This window comes from Crinia signifera, chromosome 7, assembly GCF_055691185.1.
Source record: "Crinia signifera chromosome 7, ASM5569118v1, whole genome shotgun sequence".
Taxonomy (NCBI): Eukaryota; Metazoa; Chordata; class Amphibia; order Anura; family Myobatrachidae; genus Crinia; species Crinia signifera.
Window position 1 is genome coordinate 192,496,612 of NC_139223.1, and position 27,891 is coordinate 192,524,502.

The window sequence follows — 27,891 nt, forward strand, 5'->3', positions numbered from 1 at the left end:
AACCCTATGCTAGATTCAGATCATCCCACAGCAAATGAGCGATTCATTGTCTCTGTATGCCACCACATTCAGCAACTAAAGAACCCCCATCACATTCTAATACACTTTTTTTGTGTGTGTATCCAAATCTGTAATTGTATTTTATATGTTTCTGTGCAGAAACACCTACTGTACAATAACATTTTTGGGTACTTGTTTCCTAGCACGGCGCCACCGACTTATCTTATGGCATCGGGTCTTTCATATCGGATCGCATGTGATGCGATCAGACCCGATTTTGGTACTTGTCTAGCATCACGGCGCCCATCGCATTGCAGACCATTTGGCATGCGATGCGATATTGCACGATGTTCACCAATGTTATACAATTTAAAAATTGTATGTCATTGTATATGGCATACAATGCAATGGGATGCGATTATAACTTCTATAAGCACCCTAATGGGTGCTTACAATGTTTTATTATTATTATTTTATTTATAAGGCGCCACAAGTGTTTCGCAGCGCCGTACAAAGGAACAATACAGGGAGACAAAACTTGGCATAACATTGAATAAATAACAAAAATACAGTACAAATAAAGAGCGCCACAGATCAATACACATTACAGCTTAAATGTAAGTAGTGAGGACCCAATCAACATACAACTAGAGGCTTGAGGCCAATGATGGAGATGAGTATGAAGATGGTCACTGAGTGTTGGATTAAAGGAGAGCTGTGAGTGAAATGTGAAGAGAAGTGGGCTTTGACAACAGGAGGGAAGAGGGCCCTACTCGGAGGAGCTTACAATCTAGTAATCCACCCCCCCACTATAACCGTGATCCCGAAGCGTGGTGAGCGACGCGTCCTCTGACCTTTTCATACCCCCACTATCCACGTCGGCGTGGAGTTTATCTTATAAAGTGTGGCGAGCCACCGAGCCCGAAGCGTGGCGAGCGGACGTGTATACCTGTGAAGTTATGCGGGGCTCGCCACACTTTGTAAAGTCAACTCCACGCCAACGTGGATAGTGGGGGTATGAAAAGGTCGGAGGATGCGTACCGCCGGTCTCGCTGCGCTCGCCACGCTTCGAGTTCACGTTTATAGTGGGGGGTGGCGTGGGGGTGCATTTAACATTGTAAGCACCCATTAGGGTGCTTATACAATTTTTCATCGTATAAAATCGCATTGAATCGGGTGTATGGCATGCGACGCGATCAAAAAATAGTGCGATCAATATCGGGGGCGCCGTGATAATACCCAAGTACCCCATTTTTTTTTTTTTTTTTTTTTTTTGGTAGTCACCCTGATGGGTGATTAGTATGTTAAATGCACCCCCAGACCTGATTTTTAATTGTACAGCCACCCTGATGGGTGATAATGCACCCCCATTGTTAATGCCACCCCCACTATCAACGCCATCCCGAAGCGTGGTGAGTAAACCAGTACTCATTTTTGGTTGGTTCTTGTGCAGATATCTTTGTGTTTTGCCCACAGATACACGTTTTTGCAGCTCATTTTTAATATTTGTGTACTATCTATAAAGATAAGAAGAAAAAGTGATCTTGTGTATCCCTGCGCACCCCTTGCTGCCTAGGTTAAACTTCCCGGTGTCTTCCCTTAAGGCACCAAAAGAGCTAATTTGTAGAGAGGTAGGTGGAAGTGAACCTTTGGCGCACTGGTTGTTTTTAGGGATTTTTCTTTCTATCCAACAAAGAACCAATAATTGTGGAATATAGGTTTATTTCATAAGCATAGTATAACAATAAAGGAAAACGATTCAGAAAATGGTATTAAGTTCTCTCACCCATCTGGGGGGGTGGAGCCAGGATGGTGTGAAACAGAGTGTTCCAATGATGGGGTACACCCTGTGGGCTCCACGAACTTAATATTGGGTCCACGTGGGATAAAAACACATCAAGAGAAATACATCAACAATGATAAAAATGATGGGAATCCTTCTCACCCAGATGGAGAGGTGGAGCCTGGGATGGTAGGTAACAGGGTGTCCAAGGAAAAAGCTCACCCTGTTGGCTCCACAAGCTGACAACTGGGCAAAGGTCCTCTGTGGTGATCTGCAATCCTCCTAGGGCCAACGCGTTTCGAGTCTTAGGAGACTCTTTTTCAAGGCTAATGGATTGCTGTCTCTGTCTCTTATTTATATGAAAAAAGGCGGGAAAAAATGGGGGCGGGGAGCGGGTGTGTCCTCCATCCTCCTCCCCGGAATACAGGTGTCCCTCTGTGTAGTTCGTCCGGGCTCCGGCGTCACTTCTGGTCCCGCTACCGGAAGTGCGCGGCTGATACGGGAACGCGATGCCAGCTGATTCTAAAGGGCGGAGAAAGTTCACTGTCGGGTGGGTCGATGGATAGTGTCCTCCCACGTCTAGGCAGGGAGACATATCGTCCACAGGAAGGGATAGTACGTCAGTAATTCCTCGTTAACATCGGCGGCCATTTTGGAAATGGGATAGGATATATGCTGACAAGTCTAGCGCCATTTTGGAAAAGGGCTTGTTTGCTTGTGTAGCGGTGGCCATCTTAGATGTGGTCACAATGTAATGTCACCTCGGAATAAGACAAAAAATGGAATGATTAGAAAGACAATCAGGTGGTAATTCATAAGTCCATTACATACGGATAGGATAAGAAACAAATTTAAAAACTGATTTCTTTAAAAATGGGTCAAAATAACAAAGTGTAAAAATGTGTGGGAAAAGTGTCATTCCTCACTAAAAATTCATAGAAGTTCAATAAAACCTCCATAAAGAGAAAATATAGCAGCAGTTCATGAGGAGATTGGCAGTGTTCATCAACAAGATATATAGCAGCATTTCATACAAACAACATTTCATAAAAACGGCAGTGTACTGTATAAAAATCTTTATAAAAACGGCAGTGTATAAAAATCTTTTTGGCAGTAATTCATGTGGCAATTCATAAAAACCATTTGAGTTCAAAGTCTTTATTAAGACCATGGGGAATGAGGGTTTTCAATTTAAAAATCCACTCCATCTCTTTTTTGGCTAGCATAGTATCACAATCTCTGTGTTTCCATGTTGACTTGATATTCTCTATCCCTATAAAGTCACGAATAAATTTGCTGGAACATTGGTGTGTGCTGCTAAAATGTTCTGCCAACGAGTGGATTTGAACCCCGTTTTTTATGTTGCGCAGATGTTCTGCCATTCTCGTTTTAAGAGCTCTACTAGTCCTTCCGATGTAAAACAGGCCACATGTACATTCGATTAAATAAATAACGTTTGGTGTGTGGCATGTTATAAATTGGGAGATCTTATACTTTTTGTTTTTAACTTCGAAAGAATCCCTCTTTGATTGCTTAGATTTTACAGCTTTGCACATTACGCATATTCCACATCTGTGGAACCCCTGTGTGCGTATACGGGAGGTGTCTGTCCCCGGTAAAGCACTCTGAACCAATTTTTTTTGGAGATTGTCAGATCTCCGATAGATAAATTTTGGTTGGGGTGGGAGAAGGCTGACCAAGATTGGATCTTTCTTCAAAAGGGGCCAATGTTTCTTGAAGATGGCTTCCAATTTCTTCTGATGAGGACCATATTGTGTAATGAAAGCCAGATCCATGTTTTCATTTTTCTTGTTATTATTTTCTCCCTCTTCCTCTCCAGCATTTGGTCTTCTAGAGATGAGGGTGTCCCTACTAATAGTGGAGACTTCCTGTCTGGCCTCTTCTATTTGTTGTGGGGCATAACCCCGAGCTCTAAAATTAACTGCCATTTCTTGTAGTTGTTCTCTACAAACCTCTTCCTCTGTACAGTTTCTCTTCACACGTAGGAATTGGCTCTTAGGCACGCTGTTCAACCATCTTGGGAGGTGCTGGCTTTTTTTGTGAATATAAGAATTCGTGTCGGTTGGTTTTTTGAAGGTCTTGGTTTGGAGCTGGTTGTCTTTAATATATAGGGTCAAGTCGAGGAAGTGGATCTCTTCTCTGCTCTTTGTGAAAGTAAAAACAATATTCAACTGGTTGTTGTTGAGGTAGTTGCAAAAGGTATCTAGTTCTTCTTCAGAACCCCTCCAGAAGAACAGTACATCGTCTATGTACCGATGCCAGGATACCAGGTTTGCACCCCAACTATGATTGTGCCAGATGGTATCCTCCTCCCATTTGGCTAGGAAGAGGTTGGCATAGCTAGGGGCAAACCTGGTACCCATGGCAGTTCCGACCAACTGGAGGTAGTAGTCCCCATTGAAATAAAAATAATTATTTTTCAAGATGAAAGACATTCCTCAGGAATGTCTTTCATCTTGAAAAATAATTATTTTTATTTCAATGGGGACTACTACCTCCAGTTGGTCGGAACTGCCATGGGTACCAGGTTTGCCCCTAGCTATGCCAACCTCTTCCTAGCCAAATGGGAGGAGGATACCATCTGGCACAATCATAGTTGGGGTGCAAACCTGGTATCCTGGCATCGGTACATAGACGATGTACTGTTCTTCTGGAGGGGTTCTGAAGAAGAACTAGATACCTTTTGCAACTACCTCAACAACAACCAGTTGAATATTGTTTTTACTTTCACAAAGAGCAGAGAAGAGATCCACTTCCTCGACTTGACCCTATATATTAAAGACAACCAGCTCCAAACCAAGACCTTCAAAAAACCAACCGACACGAATTCTTATATTCACAAAAAAAGCCAGCACCTCCCAAGATGGTTGAACAGCGTGCCTAAGAGCCAATTCCTACGTGTGAAGAGAAACTGTACAGAGGAAGAGGTTTGTAGAGAACAACTACAAGAAATGGCAGTTAATTTTAGAGCTCGGGGTTATGCCCCACAACAAATAGAAGAGGCCAGACAGGAAGTCTCCACTATTAGTAGGGACACCCTCATCTCTAGAAGACCAAATGCTGGAGAGGAAGAGGGAGAAAATAATAACAAGAAAAATGAAAACATGGATCTGGCTTTCATTACACAATATGGTCCTCATCAGAAGAAATTGGAAGCCATCTTCAAGAAACATTGGCCCCTTTTGAAGAAAGATCCAATCTTGGTCAGCCTTCTCCCACCCCAACCAAAATTTATCTATCGGAGATCTGACAATCTCCAAAAAAAATTGGTTCAGAGTGCTTTACCGGGGACAGACACCTCCCGTATACGCACACAGGGGTTCCACAGATGTGGAATATGCGTAATGTGCAAAGCTGTAAAATCTAAGCAATCAAAGAGGGATTCTTTCGAAGTTAAAAACAAAAAGTATAAGATCTCCCAATTTATAACATGCCACACACCAAACGTTATTTATTTAATCGAATGTACATGTGGCCTGTTTTACATCGGAAGGACTAGTAGAGCTCTTAAAACGAGAATGGCAGAACATCTGCGCAACATAAAAAACGGGGTTCAAATCCACTCGTTGGCAGAACATTTTAGCAGCACACACCAATGTTCCAGCAAATTTATTCGTGACTTTATAGGGATAGAGAATATCAAGTCAACATGGAAACACAGAGATTGTGATACTATGCTAGCCAAAAAAGAGATGGAGTGGATTTTTAAATTGAAAACCCTCATTCCCCATGGTCTTAATAAAGACTTTGAACTCAAATGGTTTTTATGAATTGCCACATGAATTACTGCCAAAAAGATTTTTATACACTGCCGTTTTTATAAAGATTTTTATACACTGCCGTTTTTATGAAATGTTGTTTGTATGAAATGCTGCTATATATCTTGTTGATGAACACTGCCAATATCCTCATGAACTGCTGCTATATTTTCTCTTTATGGAGGTTTTATTGCCAATATCCTCATGAACTGCTGCTATATTTTCTCTTTATGGAGGTTTTATTGAACTTCTATGAATTTTTAGTGAGGAATGACACTTTTCCCACACATTTTTACACTATTTGTTATTTTGACCCATTTTTAAAGAAATCAGTTTTTAAATTTGTTTCTTATCCTATCCGTATGTAATGGACTTATGAATTACCACCTGATTGTCTTTCTAATCATTCCATTTTTTGTCTTATTCCGAGGTGACATTACATTGTGACCACATCTAAGATGGCCACCGCTACACAAGCAAACAAGCCCTTTTCCAAAATGGCGCTAGACTTGTCAGCATATATCCTATCCCATTTCCAAAATGGCCGCCGATGTTAACGAGGAATTACTGACGTACTATCCCTTCCTGTGGACGATATGTCTCCCTGCCTAGACGTGGGAGGACACTATCCATCGACCCACCCGACAGTGAACTTTCTCCGCCCTTTAGAATCAGCTGGCATCGCGTTCCCGTATCAGCCGCGCACTTCCGGTAGCGGGACCAGAAGTGACGCCGGAGCCCGGACGAACTACACAGAGGGACACCTGTATTCCGGGGAGGAGGATGGAGGACACACCCGCTCCCCGCCCCCATTTTTTCCCGCCTTTTTTCATATAAATAAGAGACAGAGACAGCAATCCATTAGCCTTGAAAAAGAGTCTCCTAAGACTCGAAACGCGTTGGCCCTAGGAGGATTGCAGATCACCACAGAGGACCTTTGCCCAGTTGTCAGCTTGTGGAGCCAACAGGGTGAGCTTTTTCCTTGGACACCCTGTTACCTACCATCCCAGGCTCCACCTCTCCATCTGGGTGAGAAGGATTCCCATCATTTTTATCATTGTTGATGTATTTCTCTTGATGTGTTTTTATCCCACGTGGACCCAATATTAAGTTCGTGGAGCCCACAGGGTGTACCCCATCATTGGAACACTCTGTTTCACACCATCCTGGCTCCACCCCCCCAGATGGGTGAGAGAACTTAATACCATTTTCTGAATCGTTTTCCTTTATTGTTATACTATGCTTATGAAATAAACCTATATTCCACAATTATTGGTTCTTTGTTGGATAGAAAGAAAAATCCCTAAAAACAACCAGTGCGCCAAAGGTTCACTTCCACCTACCTCTCTACAAATTATCTATAAAGATAGTTTGTGCATTGGATAGATGAGTTAATATATCTTTAAGAATCTAGCAGCACAGCAGAGAAACGTGATCAGGAACAGCCCCCCCCCCCCCCCCCATTACATTATTATATATGCACCTCCAGGCTGCTCCCCCTGTATATAATAACAGGACCCCACAGGCTGCTCCCCCTGAATAGTTTTACCTGATCTCTGAGTCTTGACACCGGACACAGAGGCGGGAAGCAGTGTGGGGGGTTTTCATTCCCCTGATAAGCGTAAAAAAATACTTCTATATTTATTTAAGTTAGGCTTAGACATCGCATTTATACAGGAGGCCCATTTGGTTCCCGCAGAAATCCTAAAATTAAATACTTTGGGATGGTCGGTCTTATCATCTGCCCCATATAATTCAAAGGCTAGAGGGGTGGTTACACTGACTAGAAGACACATCCCCGTCACGACCCACTCTCTTCAAACTGACCCCGAGGGACGTTTCTGTATAGTCGATATAACTATCCATAAGACCCGATATATCCTGGCGTATGCGTCAAATGCCAATAAAGTCAGTTTTTCATAGCCACTAAATGACTCACTTACGCTCATCAAAATATAGTTTTGGCAGGTGACGTTAAACTTACGGCATCTACTATCCTAGACCGAAATGACACGACCTCCTTAACCAGCTACATTTAATAGACGTGTGGAGGGCATGCCACCCCATCGAGAGGGAATACACATGGCTCCCTCTCTAGAATTGATTACGTTCTTATGTCCTCTTCGTTGTTCCCTAAGGTCATGGAAACTGCACTGGAACCCATTACTTTGTCAGATCATGGGGTAAGTTGGGTGGCTTTGGCGACATCTGTATATAAAGGTCAGATTCGACAGTGGAGATTGCCATCCCAGCTGACAGACACTCAATCCTTTCGTAATATGCTGGAAGCGTCCTGGATGGACTATAAGCATAACAATCTCCAGACAGAGAACGAATCCCCACTTTTATTCTGGCAGGCGTCCAAACCAGTACTACGGGGTAATATTATCTCTTATACCTCAAAACATAAAAAAGACTCCCAGAGATTAAATCTTGAGGCCCAGGCTGGACTGACTGAGGCATATTAGGCATTCCAAAATTCCCCCACATTGGCCAATAAAGCTAAATATAATGAGCAAAAAAACCTTTTTGATGCTTTATTATCACAACTAGAATCTAAAATCATATTTTTTGACAGGCCAGATTTCACAAATCTGGGAATAGGTCTAGTCGACTGCTAACTAATTTGTTGCGTGGCCTCCAGAGGGCAGACGGCACAGTGGTCCATATTGGGCCACAGATTACTGACACGCTCTGTAACTTCTACAAGGCACTCTACTCCCCACCCCTAACAATGATCAGCAAAGGGAGACCTTCTGGGAGTCCCTCTCCCATCCCACACTAGACGCAGACTCCTCAAGTTCTCTGCTGACGCCCATAACTGAGGAGGAGGTCTTGGCCACGATAAAGTCACTTAAATTAGGCAAATCCCCCAGGCCCGGATGGCCTCTCAAATGAATAGTGTAAACTTCTTGCTCCCAAACTAACTAAACCCCTGTCTGCCCTCTATAACTCAATACTACAAGGCACCTCTCCCCCGTTACATTTTAATTTGGCCATTCTTAAAATTATCCACAAACCTGGTAGAGACCCTCTCCTCCCTGGTTCCTACCGACCTATCTCCCTTTTAAATACAGATTACAAGATCTTCACTAAAATCCTGGCAGACTTAGGGGGGTATTCAATCGTTATCGAAATGGTTTTTTTCACGTGTTTTTTTTCACTTTTTCACATCGGAGAGTCCTCAGCTATTCAATCTAGTCATTTTTCGAGTATGTGAAATGTTTTTTTTCACGATGCATTTTCGTTTGATTCGGTAGCGATATTTCCACTTTTTCACTTTTTTTTATAGCTTTTTTTCGACTTTTCACTCAGACATATTCAATGATATGATACCGATATGAATGTTTCCGCGTGTATGCTCTTCTCAATTTTCCTTTCACCATGTCACGGGTGATGAATTCATAGATTCAACTCTGTATTTTGTTAAGTAATGGCTCGTTTGATCTCCAGAATAAAATATATGCAGGATTGTTTGCCCTTATTTTGTTTTTTTGTTATTTGTGTGAAATATTAGTTGTTTTATTACAATTCACTTCCCAGCATTGATGTCATTGCAGTTGATTCCCAAGTGCCAGAGACAGGCCCCAGTTCTCAGCTGCTGTGGGAAAATGGTAAGTAGCTGATTCATGTGCCCCTGCACCACTGGTCTTCAATCTGTGACACTCCTGATGGAGGGCCACAGGCTGAAGACCCATTCCCTAGTTTAAACCCATAACAAACCAAGGGCGCATGCGCTGTGTGCCAGGTGTAACTCTGTGCCATGTCTGTCTATAACAGGGCCACTACTGACCAGCTCTCTATGTTCCCATTAATGTTTCCCCTTGCAGGTCCTTACGTCTCCTGCTGCCTCCGCAAACAGCCCTTTGCAGTTTGATGTCTGCCTTGATGCCATTGCAGTTGATTCCCAAGTGCCAGAGACAGGTTTCGCTTAGCGAAAAAGTCACGCCCATTTTTCGATACATTTCGCTTTTTTCACTTCTTGCTGTCTCCGGAAAAAAAACCTTTGAATACCTCGAAAAAAAAAATAGCGAAAAAGGATTCTTGATGCGAAATAAACGAAAACATAATGTTAAACGTAAAATAGTTTTTTTCGGAGCACATTGAATACCCCCCTAAAATGTAAACTTCCCTCCCTGGTTCACTCTGACCAAACGGGTTTCGTTTGGGACGCCATTCCGTCCTTAATGTATGTAAGGCCTTGACGGTTATGCAATGGGTGGAGTCTACTGGGAGTCCTGGGCCTTAAGCACTACTTTCACTAGATGCCGAGAAGGCTTTTGATCTGGTCACATGGGATCACCTATTTTACACTATTGAGAGGTTTGGGCTCCCGGTGGACTTCATCCGTACCATTAAATACTATATTCAGGATCATCATCCCAAATCCTGATGAATACTTATTTGTCCAGCCCAAAATCACTGTTCAGAGGAACTAGACAGAGGTGCCCTTTGTCGCCTCTGCTGTTCGCTCTAGCAGTAGAGCCCCTGGTGATAACCTTGAGAGCTTCGCAGGTCTTTACTGGAATACGAGTGAACACCTCCGAGGTCAAATTAAGCTTATTTGCAGACGATATACTTTTATATCTAATCCTCACGTCTCGATCCCTGCCATACAACAGATTTTGCTGCACTTCTCACATTTTTCAGGTTTTCGGGTAAACTATGATAAATCCTGCCTACTGCCCCTGTCTGCCTCCTCTATATATTGCAATTCATCCTCTTTCACTTCAGTTTACTGTCTGTTCACACACACTTACATATCTGGGAGTCTTGATTCCTAAAAAACTAAATGACCTCTACAATGCAAATATTCCCCCTTCCTATACATCGATTGATAAACTGTTGACCGGATGGATGGATTTGTCTTTGACGGGCAGAGTGGCAGTGATTAAGGCTATAGCCTTCCCTAAATTATCCTACCTCTTGCAGATGTTGCCACTGCAGCTCCACAATATAGACTTACAAAGATTTAGGTCACTATTTCTTAAATTTACCTGGGCGGGGAAAAAGGCCCGTATACCATACAACTGACTAAGACTGATGGGGGATTTGGCATGCCTGACATACAAGCATTCTCTCAAGCAGCGCACTTTAGATATATCATAGACTGGTTTACAATCAGATCAGAATATACCTCCCCTCCCTTGAAAAACAGCTATTCCACCCGTACTCCCAAGCTGCCCTCCTACATTCCCCACTTAAACTGATACCTGATTAGATATTTGTACTCGGATCTTATTGCAGCAGGGAAAGAATCTCAACATCAGAAACTCCATACCAGGTGGATATCCCTGATCTCCCTGCGCCGGCTGGTCTTTTTAAAAAATTCCCATTTACCATGAGATACTTGCAGTTGGCTGCTTTACAGGAGACTCACATAAAATTCCTAAATAGGGCATACATAGCGCCAGTGCAGAGGGCACATTTTGTCCTCAGTGACACTGGATCTTGCTACATATGCCAAAAATCCAATGCCTCCTACTACCATAACTGGGAGTGCAGGAAAATCAGATTCTTTTGTGATAAGGTGATTAATTTTATAAATAGTACTTACGCCCTGAAACTCCAGAAGCACCCGGCTGCATGCCTATTTTTATATTTTCAAGTGTGGGACCTTGGTCCTAAGAAACCACAGACTTTACCAGTCTTGACCAATATCTTAACAATTAGCAAAAAGCTAATCCTTACACACTGGATACACAGAAGTTCCCCTTCCATCATGGAGTTAAGGAAAGCCATCTTGAGTACACTATTTTACGAACGACATGCCTTGAGGGCAGACCTAGAGAAAGGAGCTCCTCGCTTTTATAAAAAGTGGGAGTTGTACATTCTTAGTCTTGATCAACAGGACCAGGGACGAATACAAAAAAGTATTTGAATCCACTACCTGGTTCCTTCTCCGACCAGATTTCAGCTTAACACTGTTTTATATACCGTCTAATGTGTGGAGTCTTGTTACCTACGCATGATGTAATTGACGGTTTCAGGTCAAAATTGCATTTGTATTGACACGGTACACAGAAGGAGATATATAAAATGTATTGAAGTAAGTGGTTCTGTCTTTTGTCTCCCCCCCCCCCCCCCCCCCCCCCCCTTCTTGTTTTATGATTACAAGTGTTGGTACTTATGTAGTATCTGGGCGCCCGATTTTGTGATTGTATGCCTTAACTTAAGGCATACAATCAGATGCAATATCGCATACGACCATATCGCATGCGATGACCCGATTTTTCCATAGGATTCAATGTTAAAATGGACTGAGTCCATTTTAACATGGAATTCAATGGGAAAAAGGGGTCCTTTTCATACCCCTACTATCCAAGTGGGCATGGAGTTGGATATAAACCTGTAGCGAGCCCGAAGCGTAGCGAGCCCCGCGAGGGGACACAGAATACCGTCCCCTCGCGGGGCTCGCTTCGCTTGCCACGCTTCGGGCTCGGTGGCTCGCTACGCTCGCCACAGGTTTATATCCAACTCCATGCCCACTTGGATAGTAGGGGTATGTAAAGGACCCCTTTTTCCCATTGAATTCCATGTTAAAATGGACTCGGTCCATTTTAACATTGAATCCTATGGAAAAATCGGGTCCATCGCATGCGATATGGTCGTATGCGATGCGATGGACCCGATTTCAAAATCGGGCGCCCAGATACTACATAAGTACCCAAGTGTTATAATGCTTTGTTGGAATGCTACAATAGTCCACGGAGAAGTGTCTAGATCTATATTTTTTTTATTCAGAATGTTGACGTTGGGTCAGCTACCTTGCTTATTCATAATAACTAGGAAACAGAGTCTAAAAAGAGACACTGGAACATAGAACAGTTAAACTGACCTTTATTAGACATTAGACCTTTACTGCTGACAACGGAATAATACATAGTTTGAAATGTCTCTTGGGGCCTTATTTTGGTTCATTCTTTCTGACAAAATCCTTCTTAGATGGACAAAACCATGTGCACTGCAGGGGGGGCAGATGTAACATGTGCAGAGAGAATTAGATTTGGGTGAGTAATTTTGTTTCTGTGCAGGGAAAATACTGACTGCTTTATTTTTACACTGCAATATAGATCTCACTTTGAAGTAAAACCCCACACAAATCTAATTCTCTCTGCACAAGTAACACCTGCCCCACCTGCAGTGCACATGGTTTTGCCCATCTAAGAAGGATTTTGTCAGAAAGAATGAACCAAAATAAAGCCCTTAATGATGCTTCTCCGTTCGATTTCATCAATAATTTTTCTCCTCACGTATTTTTTTGAAATACCTGATTATATGTTAATACGTTCCTGACAATGTGTTTTCTGCTCTGTATGTTATGATGTTTTCCACTGTAAAACACAATAAAATTATTTATTTAATAAAGAAAGGTATGCCAAGATACAACATTATGGTTGTAGTAGACTATTTTCTATATAAAAAATAGTGCCTGACTAGCAGTTTACTGTTAATCCAAATCTGTAATGCAACTCTGTACGAACGAACACCACCAGTACACATAAACTGAATAAACAAACTCAATTTGTCCACACCAAAAAAAAAACAATCACATTTGTCCCCAAAGGAAAACGCATACACACGGCCCCTTTCCCAATGCTTCTAAAGAGACCCCTTTCCACAGCAGTTAATAATGTTATTCCCCATAATAGTGCCCTAGTTAATTTTCTAGACCACAGTAGTGCCTTAGTTAATGTTATGCCCCATAGCTCTGCCTTAGTTTATTTTAAGAACCATAGCAAGGTATGATTCATACAATGTTACACTGTAGGGCTGCCAGTGCACATTATGCAACACAGTACCCAATTCACATTAGGACAAATGTATTAAGCCTTAACAAGTGAATAAAGTAGAGGTTGATAAAGTAACAGCCAATCATCTTCTGTCATGCTACAGACAGTTTGAAAAATGACTGGAGCCTATTGGCTGGTCCTTTATCACCCTCTATCACTTGGCCCACTATGACATACATTATCCCCAGTTCCTATTATGCCACAATACAGAGCCTTAATCAATATTATGCCACACTTTAGCGCCTCCACGTCATTTTGTGTCGCATTACAGTGCCCTAGATCATATTATGTCACATTTTAATGCCCTCCAGATAATTTCATACTAAATTCTAATGAGAAGGGATATATCTAGATATACTGTAGGACCCAATGCAAAAGTTTGTAAGGACCCTTAAGTATCACCCAATGATGGTTTATGTATTTGACACATGCATCTGTGACATGGAAGGTGGCCTGTCTTAGCTCTGGGGGGGGGGGGGGGGGGGGTTAGATTTATTAAGCTCGGTGAAGTGATAAACTGTCTGTTTTTTATCACCGTCCAATCAGCTGCTACAGGCTTGGTTTGAGAAATGACAGGTAAGAGCTGATTGGCCGGTGATAAAAACCAGACAGTTTATCACTTCACCAAGCTTAATAAATCTACCCCAGGGTCCCATAACAGCTGCAGCTCTGGGACTATAAAGCAGCTGCACCTATGGTAGCTATTCCTTTGTACAGAACACATGTATATGTGAAAGTGGCCCCTCTCCCCTCTGGGCCCCATAGCAGCTGCTCTCCCTGCACCTATGGTAGCTACAACCTTGGTACTAACCAATCAACTTATGTCATGCTGATTGATTCTTTTCGGGCTGTGTTTAAAAATGTCCATTAGGAGCTGATTGATTGGTGCTTGATCTCTCTCCAAGCTCATCTCTACCAAAGAGCTGTTATTTTGTTGCATAGGTATATATACTGTAGTTTATAAAGTTCTGGCAGTATATAGATATATTGTAAAGAAAAAAGTCTCTATCCGCACACACAATTCACTTTATTTGAATATTTTTGTTCTTTTAATACAGATGGAATCTACACTCTTACCACTGATGATGGGATTTCTTATGAAACCTTCTGTGACATGACCACCGGTGGAGGAGGTTGGACTTTGGTGGCCAGCGTCCATGAGAACTTTTTACTTGGGAAGTGCACTACTGGAGATCGCTGGTCCAGCCAACAGGGTAACAACATAAATAACCTGGAAGGAGACGGCAACTGGGCAAACTATAACACATTTGGGTCACCTGATGGGGCCACCAGTGATGACTACAAGGTAAGAAGGACCATTCGGGTCAGGATTCCTGCTATGTTATATCCCATTCAGCGTCTATTGCGGTAGGTGAGGTTGTTACTCTGTTATCTGGAGGTATAAATGTTTCTCTGACACACGTTACATATCAATATTATTTCTCTTTTTGCTTGTCTTGATAAAGGGCATTGTAGCCTGAAACGTTATACAATGAAATTTGATTCATTGTCAATTTATTGTAAGCCTACAGAGTGCTGTCCAGCCTACAGCTACTTACTAATATTATTTCTCCTATATGGTCAGAACCCTGGTTATTACGATATATCGGCTAATGATGTGGGGATATGGCATGTTCCAAACAAGACACCACTATCCAAATGGAGGGATTCCGCCATTCTCCGATATCGCACAGATAATGGCTTTTTGCCTGATGAAGGTGGAAACCTCTTTAATCTGTACAAGGTAAGGTATGAATCAGAAGTATATATTTATTTTACAAGACTAATCAATATAACACTATAGCGACAGATGTAGATACAGACAGTATACAGTATCTCCTTTCTTTAAAAAAAAAAATGTGATTTCTTTCGGCCAGGCCAACCTGTGGCATCCAGATGTGGTAAAACTACAAATCCCATCATGCCTTGCTACAGTTTTAGCATTCCCTTATAGTAAAACAATAGCAAGGCATGCTAGAACTTGTAGTTCCACAACAGCTGGAGAGCCACAGGTTGGCCAGACCTGCCTTAGGACATCCAACACAACCATGTTCTACTTTCTGGTTACTGAAAGATGGGGGATCTCCCGTCCTAGACAAGTTCACTTTCCACTTTTGGGGACCCTATCATCTAGAAAATCTAGCCATAGTACTGTATATGGAAATAAGTTTAACACTACAGATAAAATTTGAGCACTTGATGGCAAAACCACAGGTATGTCTTGGGCACCTGTGTGATGTATTTGTTTCCAGACACACAGGGGTATGCAAAGAAGTGGCCAAAACATTGGGCGCACTTTAAATCCAGCCGCTATAGAATAAAACGGTAAAATACACACACACATCAATATATGTCCCTCCAATTAACAATTGCAGCTCTCAATTGGGGACTTCTGTGAACCCCACAGAAACAATCAGAATGCAAATTACCAGAAAGATAATGGGCCAGATTCTCTAAGCTTCAAAAGTGATAAACAGCCAGCCAATCAGCTACTGCCTGCCATGTCACAGACTGTGTTTGAAAAATGTGAGGTAGGAGCTGATTGGTTATCACTCTCCAAATTATCACTTTTGAAGCTTAGAGAATCTGGCCCAATAAGAGAGCGCACCAGTATTACTATGATGTCTGTTAATTAATAATCAATTTATTCACAATTAGTGGTCATAGTATTAAACAGTTTAAAACATATATCTTAAAAAACTAGTTAATAGACAGGTCACTAATACCCTTGCAGAGACAATGGTATTTTAGATAAGATCACAGGAGCCTTTACCATATATTTGCATCTGAAAAATATATTGATTATATCTAGGCTCAGTGATGTCATTTATTTAGCTATATTTGCCTCAGGTGTAAAGAATTTTATCCCGGACCCCTCAAGAGTCAATCGGGAAGCAATGCTTCCAATTGAACCTGTGAAAAGAGTGTAATCTCTAATGAGTAGAGGAATGGATTGTATTGTGGTCAGCTGAGAGTGCTTCAGGTGCGGGCGTACTAATTGGGCGATCTGAATGCCTAGCGCATGAACCAGAGCTCTCCGAGAACTGAAACTTGCTCATGGACTCAGATTTCTGCTGTGTTGGTTCGCTTGCACTTGGTGTCCGGTCCGAATGCACACCTATCACTGTTCGTTTACGCCCAGATTTACGCCAAGTTTTGCCCCCTTTGAAACCGTATCCTTGTGTACGCCCATATGATGCCCATGTTACGCCAATATTTTCTGAGGGAGTTCGGTGCACATTTGTAAACGGTATTGGTGAGAACGAGTGCGCAGATGCTGGGTTGCACATGCGTATTGCGTTTCCTACGCATGCGCAGATAGCTAAAAAGCGCCCTCCAAAAGAAGTCGGAACGGACCGCACCAATCAGAATAAGGCCCATAGTGATGGCATCACATTATGAACAATTTACTGCATTTGGCTTTCAAATTTTTTGACCTTTGAGGGATAACATATTAGAAAGTATGGAGGTCATTATGGTTGACTCACAAAGCTGCAAAGCTGCAAATTTCGCACCTTTGCAAGCCAACTAAACGCAGCCCGCGTGAACGTCCGCCCTACCCCCACAAGTCGAATATCCCAGCACGCATGCGAATAGATGTTTTGCATAGACATCCATTCAGGATGCAGTCACAATCCCGGCGGTCAAAATCCCGACACTGGAATCCCGACCGCCGAAATCAATACAAAAGACTATACAAAATTCACAAAGGGAGCCAGCACATTGACATAAATGCTTATGCACATGTGCAGTAGCAAAACATCGATCCCCATACGAAAGCACGAGGACCTTTCTCTCACCCAGTTATGCTCTAGGTTAGGTAAGGAAGATTATTAGCACTGGGGATGAGGTGGATATCACTTTTCAATATTAATAATAGTATTACTAAGCATAGTAAGAGTAAAGCCCCGTACACACGAGGCGATGGGTATTCAAATGACCTTATAATATGAATTACAGGGCCGGATTACGTGGGGTCCAGGTAGCGGGGATCCGTGCAGCACCGCAGCAGGGTCCATGCAGCGCTGGGGAGGCAGCGGCGTCCCTGCGGCGGATGGGCAGTCAGCAACGGGGTCCCTGCAGCTGATGGAAACTAGTAGCGCTACTAGTTCCCATCTGCCGCATGGACCCCCTGCCCGCCCCACGCTGCCTGACCCCTCTGCCGGCCACCCACCCTACACTGCCGCAGCAGTGCCGGTGTGGGGGCACCGGATGTGAGGGGGCCCCTGTTGCCCCGTGAATAATCCAGCACTGATGAATTATGTGCATCCCCAACAAGTTATAAGAAATGATAAGAAAGCACCTGGTGATTAGAACAATGCTGTACACATTCCAGAGTATAACGCTACCTTCATTATCTGCTTTCAGAAATACCCACTAATATACAAAACTGGCAGCTGCCCTACAAACAATGGACCCGCACCACCTGTTGTGTATGATTTTGGAGATGCAGAGAAGACAGCTAATTACTACTCACCACGGGGAAGAGGTAAGTGTTTGTCTATGGAATGTATCCTGTTTAAAAAAAAAAAAAATTTATACATACATACATACATACATACATACATACATACATACATACATACATACATACATACATACATACATACATACATACGCACGCACAAGGGGTCCGGCACTCAGGCTGATGAAATTCAGCAACTTAGGTGCGCTTCTATCTCCCAAGGAGAAATATAATCAGAACAAGCAGAAGTCACTCTAAGAATTAGTTCAGAACTGCACAGCGGCAGTCAATACAAAAAACGGGAAGACACTGGTATAGTGCAAAGCCAACGTTTCGGGCGGGTAGCCCTTTATCAAGACATGTCTATCGTCACTCCAGAGGACTTTGATGTATAAATACTTTTTATCTCAGAAAATCAATTAGAATACATGTACAGAAAGTCGTTTATTTTCTATTTGACGGGTGCTTCTACCAGCAGACCACCGGGTGTGCCATGGGTAGCCCCGTGGCACCAATCTTCGCCAACATATACATGTTTGGCAAAGAACAAGAAAAGTTTTTGACCGAAGATGAATTTAGCAGACATCTTAAATTATTCGTTAGATTCATTGACGACCTGTTCATGGTATGGACAGGTCCGGTGGACCACCTGGCAAAATACATTGCGTCCATCAATGCAAGCATGTCACCTATTAAATATACTATCAACATACAGTCTGAGAGCATAAATTTCCTTGACGTCCTGGTCACCATTAGAAACTCAATCATCGTTACAGAGGTTTATAACAAACCTACCGACCGGAAGACACTATTGTTGGCCTCCAGCCACCATCCCAAGCCCCTGATACGTGGCCTACCAAAGTCGCAACTTATGCGAGTGGCCAGAATATCCAACAGTCTTGAAGCAGCAATCGCCAGTACTGATGCAGTAGTACAGCGGTTTGCTGAAAGGGGATACGACATGCGTCAACTTAAACAACAGCAAGCTGAAGTTTTGGCCATACCTAGATCCCAACTATTAACCACCCATACAGCAGGTAACAGCAAGGTGTTGCCATGGAAACAGCAGTACACCACTTCAAGCCCGATAGTCCAAAGAGCCACCTCTGCACTGTGGCCCATAGTTAAATCGGACAGAACGCTACCATGTTTTCATTCCATCAAACCCATGCACTGTTATACCCGAGGGCGTAACATTAAAGACCAGGTCATGAAAACTGACATCACCGGCTTTGGCATTGTCCAACCCAGCAGTTTTTTGCAAAAAGCACCTGGATGCTACAGATGCCTGAAGTGCAAGAATTTTGTGGTCTGCAGGTCTTTCACCCTCATAAGGATATCACGTTCCCCATTCGACATGTGCTATCCTGTCTGTCCACTCACGTTGTTTATTTACTTTTCTGCCCTGTCCATTGTTTTATGTTGGCAAAACCATCCGCACAGTTCGTGAGCGTATGGCTCTTCATCGCTCAGCCATAAACAAGGCATTTATATCCAAGGGTTCTGACCAACCGGTGGCCCGCCACTGTGTTGAGGCCAGTCATAATGTGATGGACCTCAAATTCATTATTATTGATCATGTCCCCACAAACACAAGGGGCGGAGACAGAGATCACACACTGTTGAAAATGGAATCTAAATGGATTCACAAACTTCAGACTGTGAAACCGCTGGGACTTAATGATCGTTTGAACTGGGGTACCTTTTTGTGATCACTCGCATCCTTTTGTGATCACTCCCATTTACCTGCTATTCATTGTGGTGCAGCGCATTGTATTGTGTTACAGCGTTGTATCTGTCATTATATTGTGGCATTTACATTGCATTTTTTTCTTAGTCCTATATTTGCTCATGCTGTCTTTTATTCAGTTGATTGTTTCCATGAGCCCGGCATGTGTGACGGGTCCGTGCGGCTGAGGACGCGTCACTACCCCACAGGTTGCCTGGCAACTAGGGAGTGATCACGTCAGCAGAGTGAGCACGATCTCCTGCAAGAGACGGAGCGACGTCTGCACTCAGCCACAGTCCGGTAAGTAAATGCATATATTCTTGTTGTACCACACCAGTGGTTGTTCAGTTCGTAGGAGCATGTGGTCTTGATAAAAATACATTTATGTATTGAAACGTCGACTTGCTGTACATGTATCCTAATTGATCTTCTGAGAAAAAAAGTATTTATACATCAAAGTCCTCTGGAGTGACGCTCATCATTACCTACCTGTTTTATATCAGTGATGGCACCCGGGGCATCTGCTTAATATTTGTTTGAGTGCCGATTCTCCTGCTTCATATATATATATATAGCTATGCCCAATATATCTATTTGAAACTGATGACTGGTGTCCGTGTGCCTTTTTCTTTTGTGGAACTGTATCTTATGCTTGGAGAGTGCACCGGATCAAGCTGTCTTGGAGTGCCGGCATATAAGGATATATATATATATATATATATATATATATATATATATATATATATATATATATATAATAAAAAAATGATGAGGCCATTCCACTCCGCCTGATGCTCCGCCCCTCCACACAAGGCCCCACCCGCTTTGTGGACACACTGATGTCACGGAAACTCCTGACTTGGAACCTCTGAAAGATGAGATGTATGATCAAATTGTATTCTATACTATTGTTATTGTGGTCCTGCATTTGCCGAAGGAGTTTTCATTACAGGCATACTGTATAAAAGCTAATATATATTTTATTACTATTTGGAACTGTCAGTAAACCTCCCGTGTGTTGTGGCTGTTATGTACTGTTACAATGGTATTGTATAAAAGTGAGCTGCATTTCTCGGGATGCGGTCATTTGGTCTACTGCATTATGGTAGAAAGTCATTAGGTCGAATCCATTAGGTCAACATGCTAAAAGGTCGACATGGGAAAAGGTCGACATGATTCTAGTTCGACAGGTCATTAGTTCGACAAGGTCATTAGTTCGACATTGTCTATGTCGACATTCACAAGGTCGACATGGAGTTTTTCACTGTTTTTTGAGCCAACATGTGCCGACAGGCGGTATTTCATGCCCTACCATCCACTAGGGCGTGGTGGGAGAATAAAATAGTGTGCCGAGCGTAGCGAGGCACCGTGCCCGACGCATTGCGAGCGCAGCGAGGGGATGCAGTGCACTTTAAACTGTGTCCATGTCGACTGTGTTGACATTCAGGTAAAAAAACAGTGAAAAACCCCATGTCGACCTTGTGAATGTCGACATAGACAATGTCGAACTAATGACCTGTCGAACTAATGACCTGTCGACCTTTTCCCATGTCGACCTAGAATCCTGTCGACCTTTTAGCATGTCGACCTAATGGATTCGACCTAATGACTTTCTACCATAATGCAATAGACCAAATGATCCCAACCCGCATTTCTCACACTGTATAATCAAACCTTAAACCCTGTTTTGCAGATGAAATCACTGCTGGTTTTATCCAATTCCGTGTGTTTAACGCTGAGAAAGCAGCGCTGGCGTTATGTGCCGGAGTGAAAGTGACCAATGGTTGTAACTCGGAACATGTAAGTTGCTGCCATTCACCACCTGTGATACTTTCCCAGTTAACCATGTGAATACTGTAAGTTAGGATTTACATGACATAGACCTATGAGTGAATATAACATTATGCTGCTTTCACACCGCAAAACCTGCTTAGACCAGGTATTTAAAAGTTTTTTTTTTTTTTAAACGGGTCAGAGCAAGTGTAACCCCTTGCACACCGCATCTAAATACCTGGTCTAAAGCAGGTTTGCGGTGTGAAGGCAGCATCAGCTGGCATTGGCACATGGAAGTGGTTAGTAAATAAAGGTTACTACAGAAGTCAGGCAGCGTTATATAATACATGTCACACCTGGGTATATATATATAATCTGGCTCCCCTGCTACTAGAATGGCTCCCGGTGGTCTGAGTGTCAGCTCTGCGGGTCAGCAGACACCCGTAGTCCCGAAGGTCTCTCTCCGATCCAGGTAGAATCGAGGAAGCAGCACAGTAATATCGTCCGTCCTCCTATTCCCATCCCCGGTGTCAGCAGCACATGTTTCCTCCGCTGTCTGTCCCCCAGCACTAACCACACGAACCGCGGCAACCTCTCCTCATGTTTTCCAGCTGGGAAGCGCAGCCTGCGAACATCGTGTGCAACGAGAATGCAGTTTCCGGGGCGGGCAGGAGGGAGGCGTATGGGCTGCTGTAAGGAGGGCTGTGCAATGTCACACACTGCATACCTCGCTGCTTCTCTGGGCACACATCACAGGTACCCAACCACCAGTACCTGAGGCAGGGTACACTGAGCATTAGCTGGTCCCCTCTGAGCCAGCGCCTTGCATATTTAATGAGCCGGCCGCTCATTACACATGCGCACATGAAATGAGCGTCCGGCTCATTAAATATGCACGGCGCTGGGGACTGATCATGCTCACTGCTGCCTGGGTACCGTTTCAGACAGCAAAAAAAAAACCGGGTCTGAAACGGGTAGGACCCTGCTTTTTTTACAGTTTTAAAATACCAGTTATTCTAAAACGGTAAATTCGCTCTGGATCTTTCAGACTGCACATATAACTGTTTTGAAACGGTAAAAAAAACGGCAATATACCGGTTAATATGTGCGGTCTTAAAGGGGCATATAGGCCCAGTTCTGAGGTGTATCGTGGAGGATGCCGGTGTGGAGCCAGATCTCTCTTTAGGGGCGAGATGTACTAAAGGGAAAATGCGGTAAAACCCCCGTTTTACCGCATTTTCCTATGTACTAAAACCCGTTCGCAGCGATATCGCCACCTTTGGGTGGCAATACCCTATAGAAGCCTATGGGCTTCTTTTCGCCGCAACCCCGCCGACCCCCCCCCCCCCCTCCCTTGGGCTTACCTTCTTGCAGGTCCTCCAGGACCCCGGAAGGTAAGCCCTTCCTCCCCCCCCTAGCAATGCAGCCGGACGTCCTTCCGGCTGCAGGGGGAGGAGGAAGCGCCGGGGACAGCTTGCTTAGCTGTCCCCGGCGTGAAAGCAGCAGAAGCCGGCTGGGAGGTGACGGAGACCCCCCGCAGACCACAGTACAGGTATTGCGGGGGGCCTCCGTCACCGCATCGCGATGCCAGCCGCATATGTTAGTACATATGCGGCGGCATCGCGGCGGGGGGGGGGGGGGCGCGAAGGGCGGCGATGTATTTTAATACATCCCGCCCAAGGCCAGATGTATCAAGCTTCAAAAGTGATAAAATGGAGAGTGATAAACAACCAACCAATCAGCTCCTGTCTGACAATTTTCAAACAGTCTGTGACATGGCAGGTAGAAGCTTATTAGCTAACTGTTTATCACTCTCCATTTTATCACTTTCAAAGCTTGATACATCTGGCCTAATTTTTGTGCAATCAATGAGCATTCCTAGTGGCAGGTGGAGTGTTGTGGGCATGTAGCCAGGCTTCCCTGCCAGTTGAGAATGGATGCCTTTATATGATTTTGGGTCACCCAGTATGAGGTATGTGTAATAGCATTAGGGGCCCTCGGGCAAAGCCGTGCAGTGTGGCCCTTAACTACACAACCTCATCTCTCTGGACACCCCTTACTAATAACGTTGCTTGTGATGATGTCCAGTTGGTGGACACTACATTCAGGGCTTGATTCTGGTACAATCGCAAATGCAAATTCTCTCTCTAATGGACAAAACCATGTGCACTGCAGGTGGGGTAGATGTAACATGTACAGAGAGAGTTAGATTTGGGTGTTATTTTGTTTCTGTGCAGGGTAAATACTGGCTGCATTATTTTTACACTGCGATATAGATATCAGTTTGAAGTACAAACCCCACCCAAATGTAACTCTCTCTGCACATGTTACATCTGCCCCACCTGCAGTGCAGCATGGTTTGGTCCATTAGAGAAATAATTTGTTTTTGCGGGTGAACAAGAATCAGGCCCTCAGTGTGACTATTCCCTCACATGCCAGCTGCCCTTCAGCTTTTCCCTCACATGCCACCTGCCCACCAGCTTTTCCCTCACATGCCACCTGCCCGCCAGCTTTTCTCTCACATGCCACCTGCCCACCAGCTTTTCCCTCACATGCCACCTGCCCACCAGCTTTTCCCTCACATGCCACCTGCCCACCAGCTTTTCCCTCACATGCCACCTGCCCACCAGCTTTTCCCTCACATGCCACCTGCCCACCAGCTTTTCCCTCACATGCCACCTGCCCACCAGCTTTTCCCTCACATGCCACCTGCCCACCAGCTTTTCTCTCACATGCCACCTGCCCACCAGCTTTTCTCTCACATGCCACCTGCCCACCAGCTTTTCCCTCACATGCCACCTGCCCACCAGCTTTTCCCTCACATGCCACCTGCCCACCAGCTTTTCCCTCACATGCCACCTGCCCACCAGCTTTTCCCTCACATGCCACCTGCCCCCCAGCTTTTACCTCACATGCCACCTGCCCCCCAGCTTTTACCTCATATGCCACCTGCCCCCCAGCTTTTACCTCACATGCCTGCTGCCCAGCTATTTCCTCACATGCCTGCTGCCCACCAGCTTTTACCTCACATGCCACCTGCCCCCCAGCTTTTACCTCACATGCCACCTGCCCCCCAGCTTTTACCTCACATGCCACCTGCCCCCCAGCTTTTACCTCACATGCCTGCTCCCCAGCTATTTCCTCACATGCCTGCTGCCCACCAGCTTTTCTCTAGCTTGCCTTGTTTTGCCTGCTAGCTTTTCTCTTGCATGCCACCTCACATGCAGCACCCCTACACATTACATTTTCTCCAGCATGCCATTATATGTCCACCATTTTTTTGCCCCTACTTCCTGTCAGTTTTTTTCTTCACATGCCCCTCTGTAGAACAGATTTCTTTCCCTCACATACAGGATCTGGGGCGGGATGCTTTAACATTTCTCGTCCCCCTCCGCCGGGCTTCGCATTGTTAATGATCGCATATGCTGTAACACATACGATCATTAACGCAAAGTACAGGTCTTGCGGTCCCTTGCAATGCGGCTCCGGCACTGGACTTCTGGGTCTGAGACCTGGGAGTCCATCTGCGCATGTGCAGAGCGACAGGGGATGGCGGGGGGCATGCTGGGAGGGATCTGGGACGGATCCCTCACAACACAGCGCTGCGGTAAGAAGCCCATAGGCTTCTGCAGGGAATCGCCAGCTTCTGCTGGTGATTCATTCCGCAGCGTTGACACTGCTGAGGAGGGTGAGAGAATACAGAAATGCAGTAAAAACCCTGACAATGGTTTTTTTACTGGATTTCTGGTTTAGAGCATCCCGTCCCTAGTCACCAAATTTTCTACCCAGATGCTACCACACATACCCTGCTCACAGGTATTTACTGAATGGAATAGCGGAGGAGGAGCACTCAGGGTGCCCTTAGATCCTGCTTAATGCTGCTAGACGGTAGTGCAGCACTTTTTTTTTTTTTTTCTACCTTAACTTTCTAAATATGAATCTGTGTGTTATGTTACAGTACTGCATTGGTGGAGGTGGCTACATTCCTGAGGCGGACCCCAGGCAGTGCGGAGACTTCACAGCATTTGACTGGGATGGAGTTGGCACGCACACTACATGGAGTAGTAGCAAGGAAATGATTGAGGCTGCTGTACTGATCTTCTACCGCTGATCCCGCTGACTAACTTTAATATTGGATAAATACAGAAACATTTGTGAACAGAAAGGAAATGATATTTTTTATAGAATTACAATAAAACATGGAAGTTAGGAGCTGATTGTCTCGTTGCTTATCACTCTCCATTTGATCACTTTTGAAACTTAGTGCTTCTGGCCCGGAGTCTGCACGTGGGCCTCCACTACCCTAACAGGTAGCATTCTCCCAGCATCCGCCAAACTCAGGGGTAGATTTATGAACTGATGATCAGGGGAATATGTACTATCCCCGTGCCTAATGGCAGGGGATAGCGCTTCCCCTGATCTGACACCCGCTGAGCGGGTACTTTAACGGCGGCGGTGTGGGGCAGGAGGCATAGCGCAGCTATGATATTTCATAGTGCGCTCCTGCCTGATTTATGAACGGTCAGCATCGCTGACCGTTCCGCCGCCTGCAGCTATCGACTTCGACAGCTGCAGGCGGCGATGCCCTATGCCTACAGCAGGGACAGCGCTGTCCCTGCTGCTGGCTCTGCACTGGGGATCTCGCGAGAGTAGCGAGATCCCGCGCATGCCCAGTCAGCCGGCCCGGGGGGGAAGGAGACGGTGCATCAGTATTAACTGATGCGCTGTCTCCAGGAGGGGACATCGTCGGAGGGGGGAGTTAGCACTTCCCCGCTTCGGCCGGCAAGATGTTGACATATCTTGTCGGTGTCCCCTCCTGCTTCGCCTCGCTAATGAGACGAAGCAGGAACTGTTTTAGTGGCGCGTTTAGCGCTGCTTTAATAAATCTATCCCTCAGCCACCTGACTGGCAAACGAAGAAGAGTGATTTGTCACTCCACAGAACATGTTTCCCCTGCTCCACAGTCCAGCGTCAGTGCACTTTACTCCACTCCATCTGGACTTGGTGATGTGAGGCTTGTATGCAGCTGCTCGGCCATGGGAACCCATTCCATTAAGCTCCCGCTGCAGTTTTTGTGCTCACATTAATACTAGTGGTATATCGGAACCATTCAGCTTTATGAATCAGCATAGAGATGTCTGTGGCAGTCCACCCCAGAGGTGTCCCTGTGCCCTCAAAGAAGGTCAATTGCAGCTAATGCTGCTCAGAGAAAGAACTGCATTTTTATAGAAACAGCAGGGCTGTGAGGGGTTAACAGACAGCTAGTGTCCCAGCTCCCCTGCACCTGTGACAGGAAGCTGAGAGGTCAGAGGTGATCCCAGCAGCAGGGTGAGAGGGAGGAAGTGTGCTGGGAGCAGGGTGAGACTCAGGCAGAGAGAAGAGAAGGAGAAAGCCCAGCAGCGTGTGTGCAGTGAATGGAGAAGCTGTTCCCCTGTCCTGCACTGAAGAGGAGATCAGGTGCTGCTGAGAGGTGCCAGGGAGTGTGACTGGCCAGCAGAGAGACCCAGAGAGGAGTGAGACCCTGAAGAGTCATGACCAGCAGGAGCTGGCATCTGCAGCTGAGAGTTAAGGTACAGGAGCACCCCTACCCCCAGGCTGGCCTGCACCCCACATTGGCCCACTTTACCCAGCTATTGAAGTGGCTCTCCACTGCATAGGGGACAACTGTTATTGGGGTGCTGATCACCCTGCGACATTGGCAGCCCAGAGACACCTGCAACGCCCCTCTGGCTGCATGCCAGATTTGCCACCACCTCCAAGCCTATATCTACAGCCTGTGTTGTATGTCTAGCAGGGAGTTGCCCTAGGTAACGGGGACTCGCCTGTACCCCGTTATAGGGGACCATTAATATTTTCTGGCCTTTATATAGTAGTGTGCACACTAAGGTAGGGCCTACCCTTGTACTGGTGAGGATCTTCCTTCGTGGGACCGTTTCTTCATTGACTGGTTTCCTTGCACCAGGGACTACAGTTCAGTATATACAGGGTGCAGTATAGTGTTATATGTGCAGTATAGTATTCTAGTGATGTCATATTATTGTCTTTAATATTGCTCTCTTTGATGTCATTGTCTTTGTGTTTTTTTTATCTTTCTTATTGATGTTTGCATATGTGTACGAGTATATCACAGCGACTAGTCCAGTTGTTTTTCTTTAATAAATATTTGTCGCTGCTAACCGAAGTAGTGTTGTCTTTTGTGGGTCCCTTGGGTTGTGCCGTTCCCTGCCACAGGTTCTCCAGCAGAAGCCGCGAAGAATCCAGAAGCCGCCGCCGTCACCAGCTCCAGATTAAGGTACGCCATCTTGCACCACACCGTACAGGGGCACTGTCACATGTCCACTTGTACACATCATGTGACTTAGCAGTCGTTCATCCCGCTCTGTGATTTTACATGGTCTTCCACTTTTTGGCGGGGAGGTGAAAGAACACTTATTAAAGAATACAATATTTATGTGGTAGATGTCTATACCATATAACATTATTTTTGTGATGAAGTGCATTGTTTTACTTCACTTTCTGTGACAGTTGTGACGATTTGAAATCTCCCGTGCTGAATCTCCCATTATAAA

The 27,891-nt window shown here is 44.7% G+C and overlaps 1 protein-coding gene across 1 annotated transcript in view; it reads left to right on the top strand.

Moving 5' to 3' along the window:
* Positions 1–25,786, top strand: part of LOC146020999 (intelectin-1-like) — a 37,462-nt gene extending 11,676 nt beyond the window's left edge. The window contains exons 4-8 of the mRNA XM_083154754.1: positions 14,414–14,661; positions 14,941–15,099; positions 17,724–17,844; positions 21,243–21,349; positions 25,281–25,786. Of these exons, the coding sequence (XP_083010880.1) occupies positions 14,414–14,661; positions 14,941–15,099; positions 17,724–17,844; positions 21,243–21,349; positions 25,281–25,433 (788 nt within the window). The 3' untranslated portion in view covers positions 25,434–25,786. The remainder of the gene's footprint in view (positions 1–14,413; positions 14,662–14,940; positions 15,100–17,723; positions 17,845–21,242; positions 21,350–25,280) is intronic.
* Positions 25,787–27,891: the final 2,105 nt, after the last annotated feature.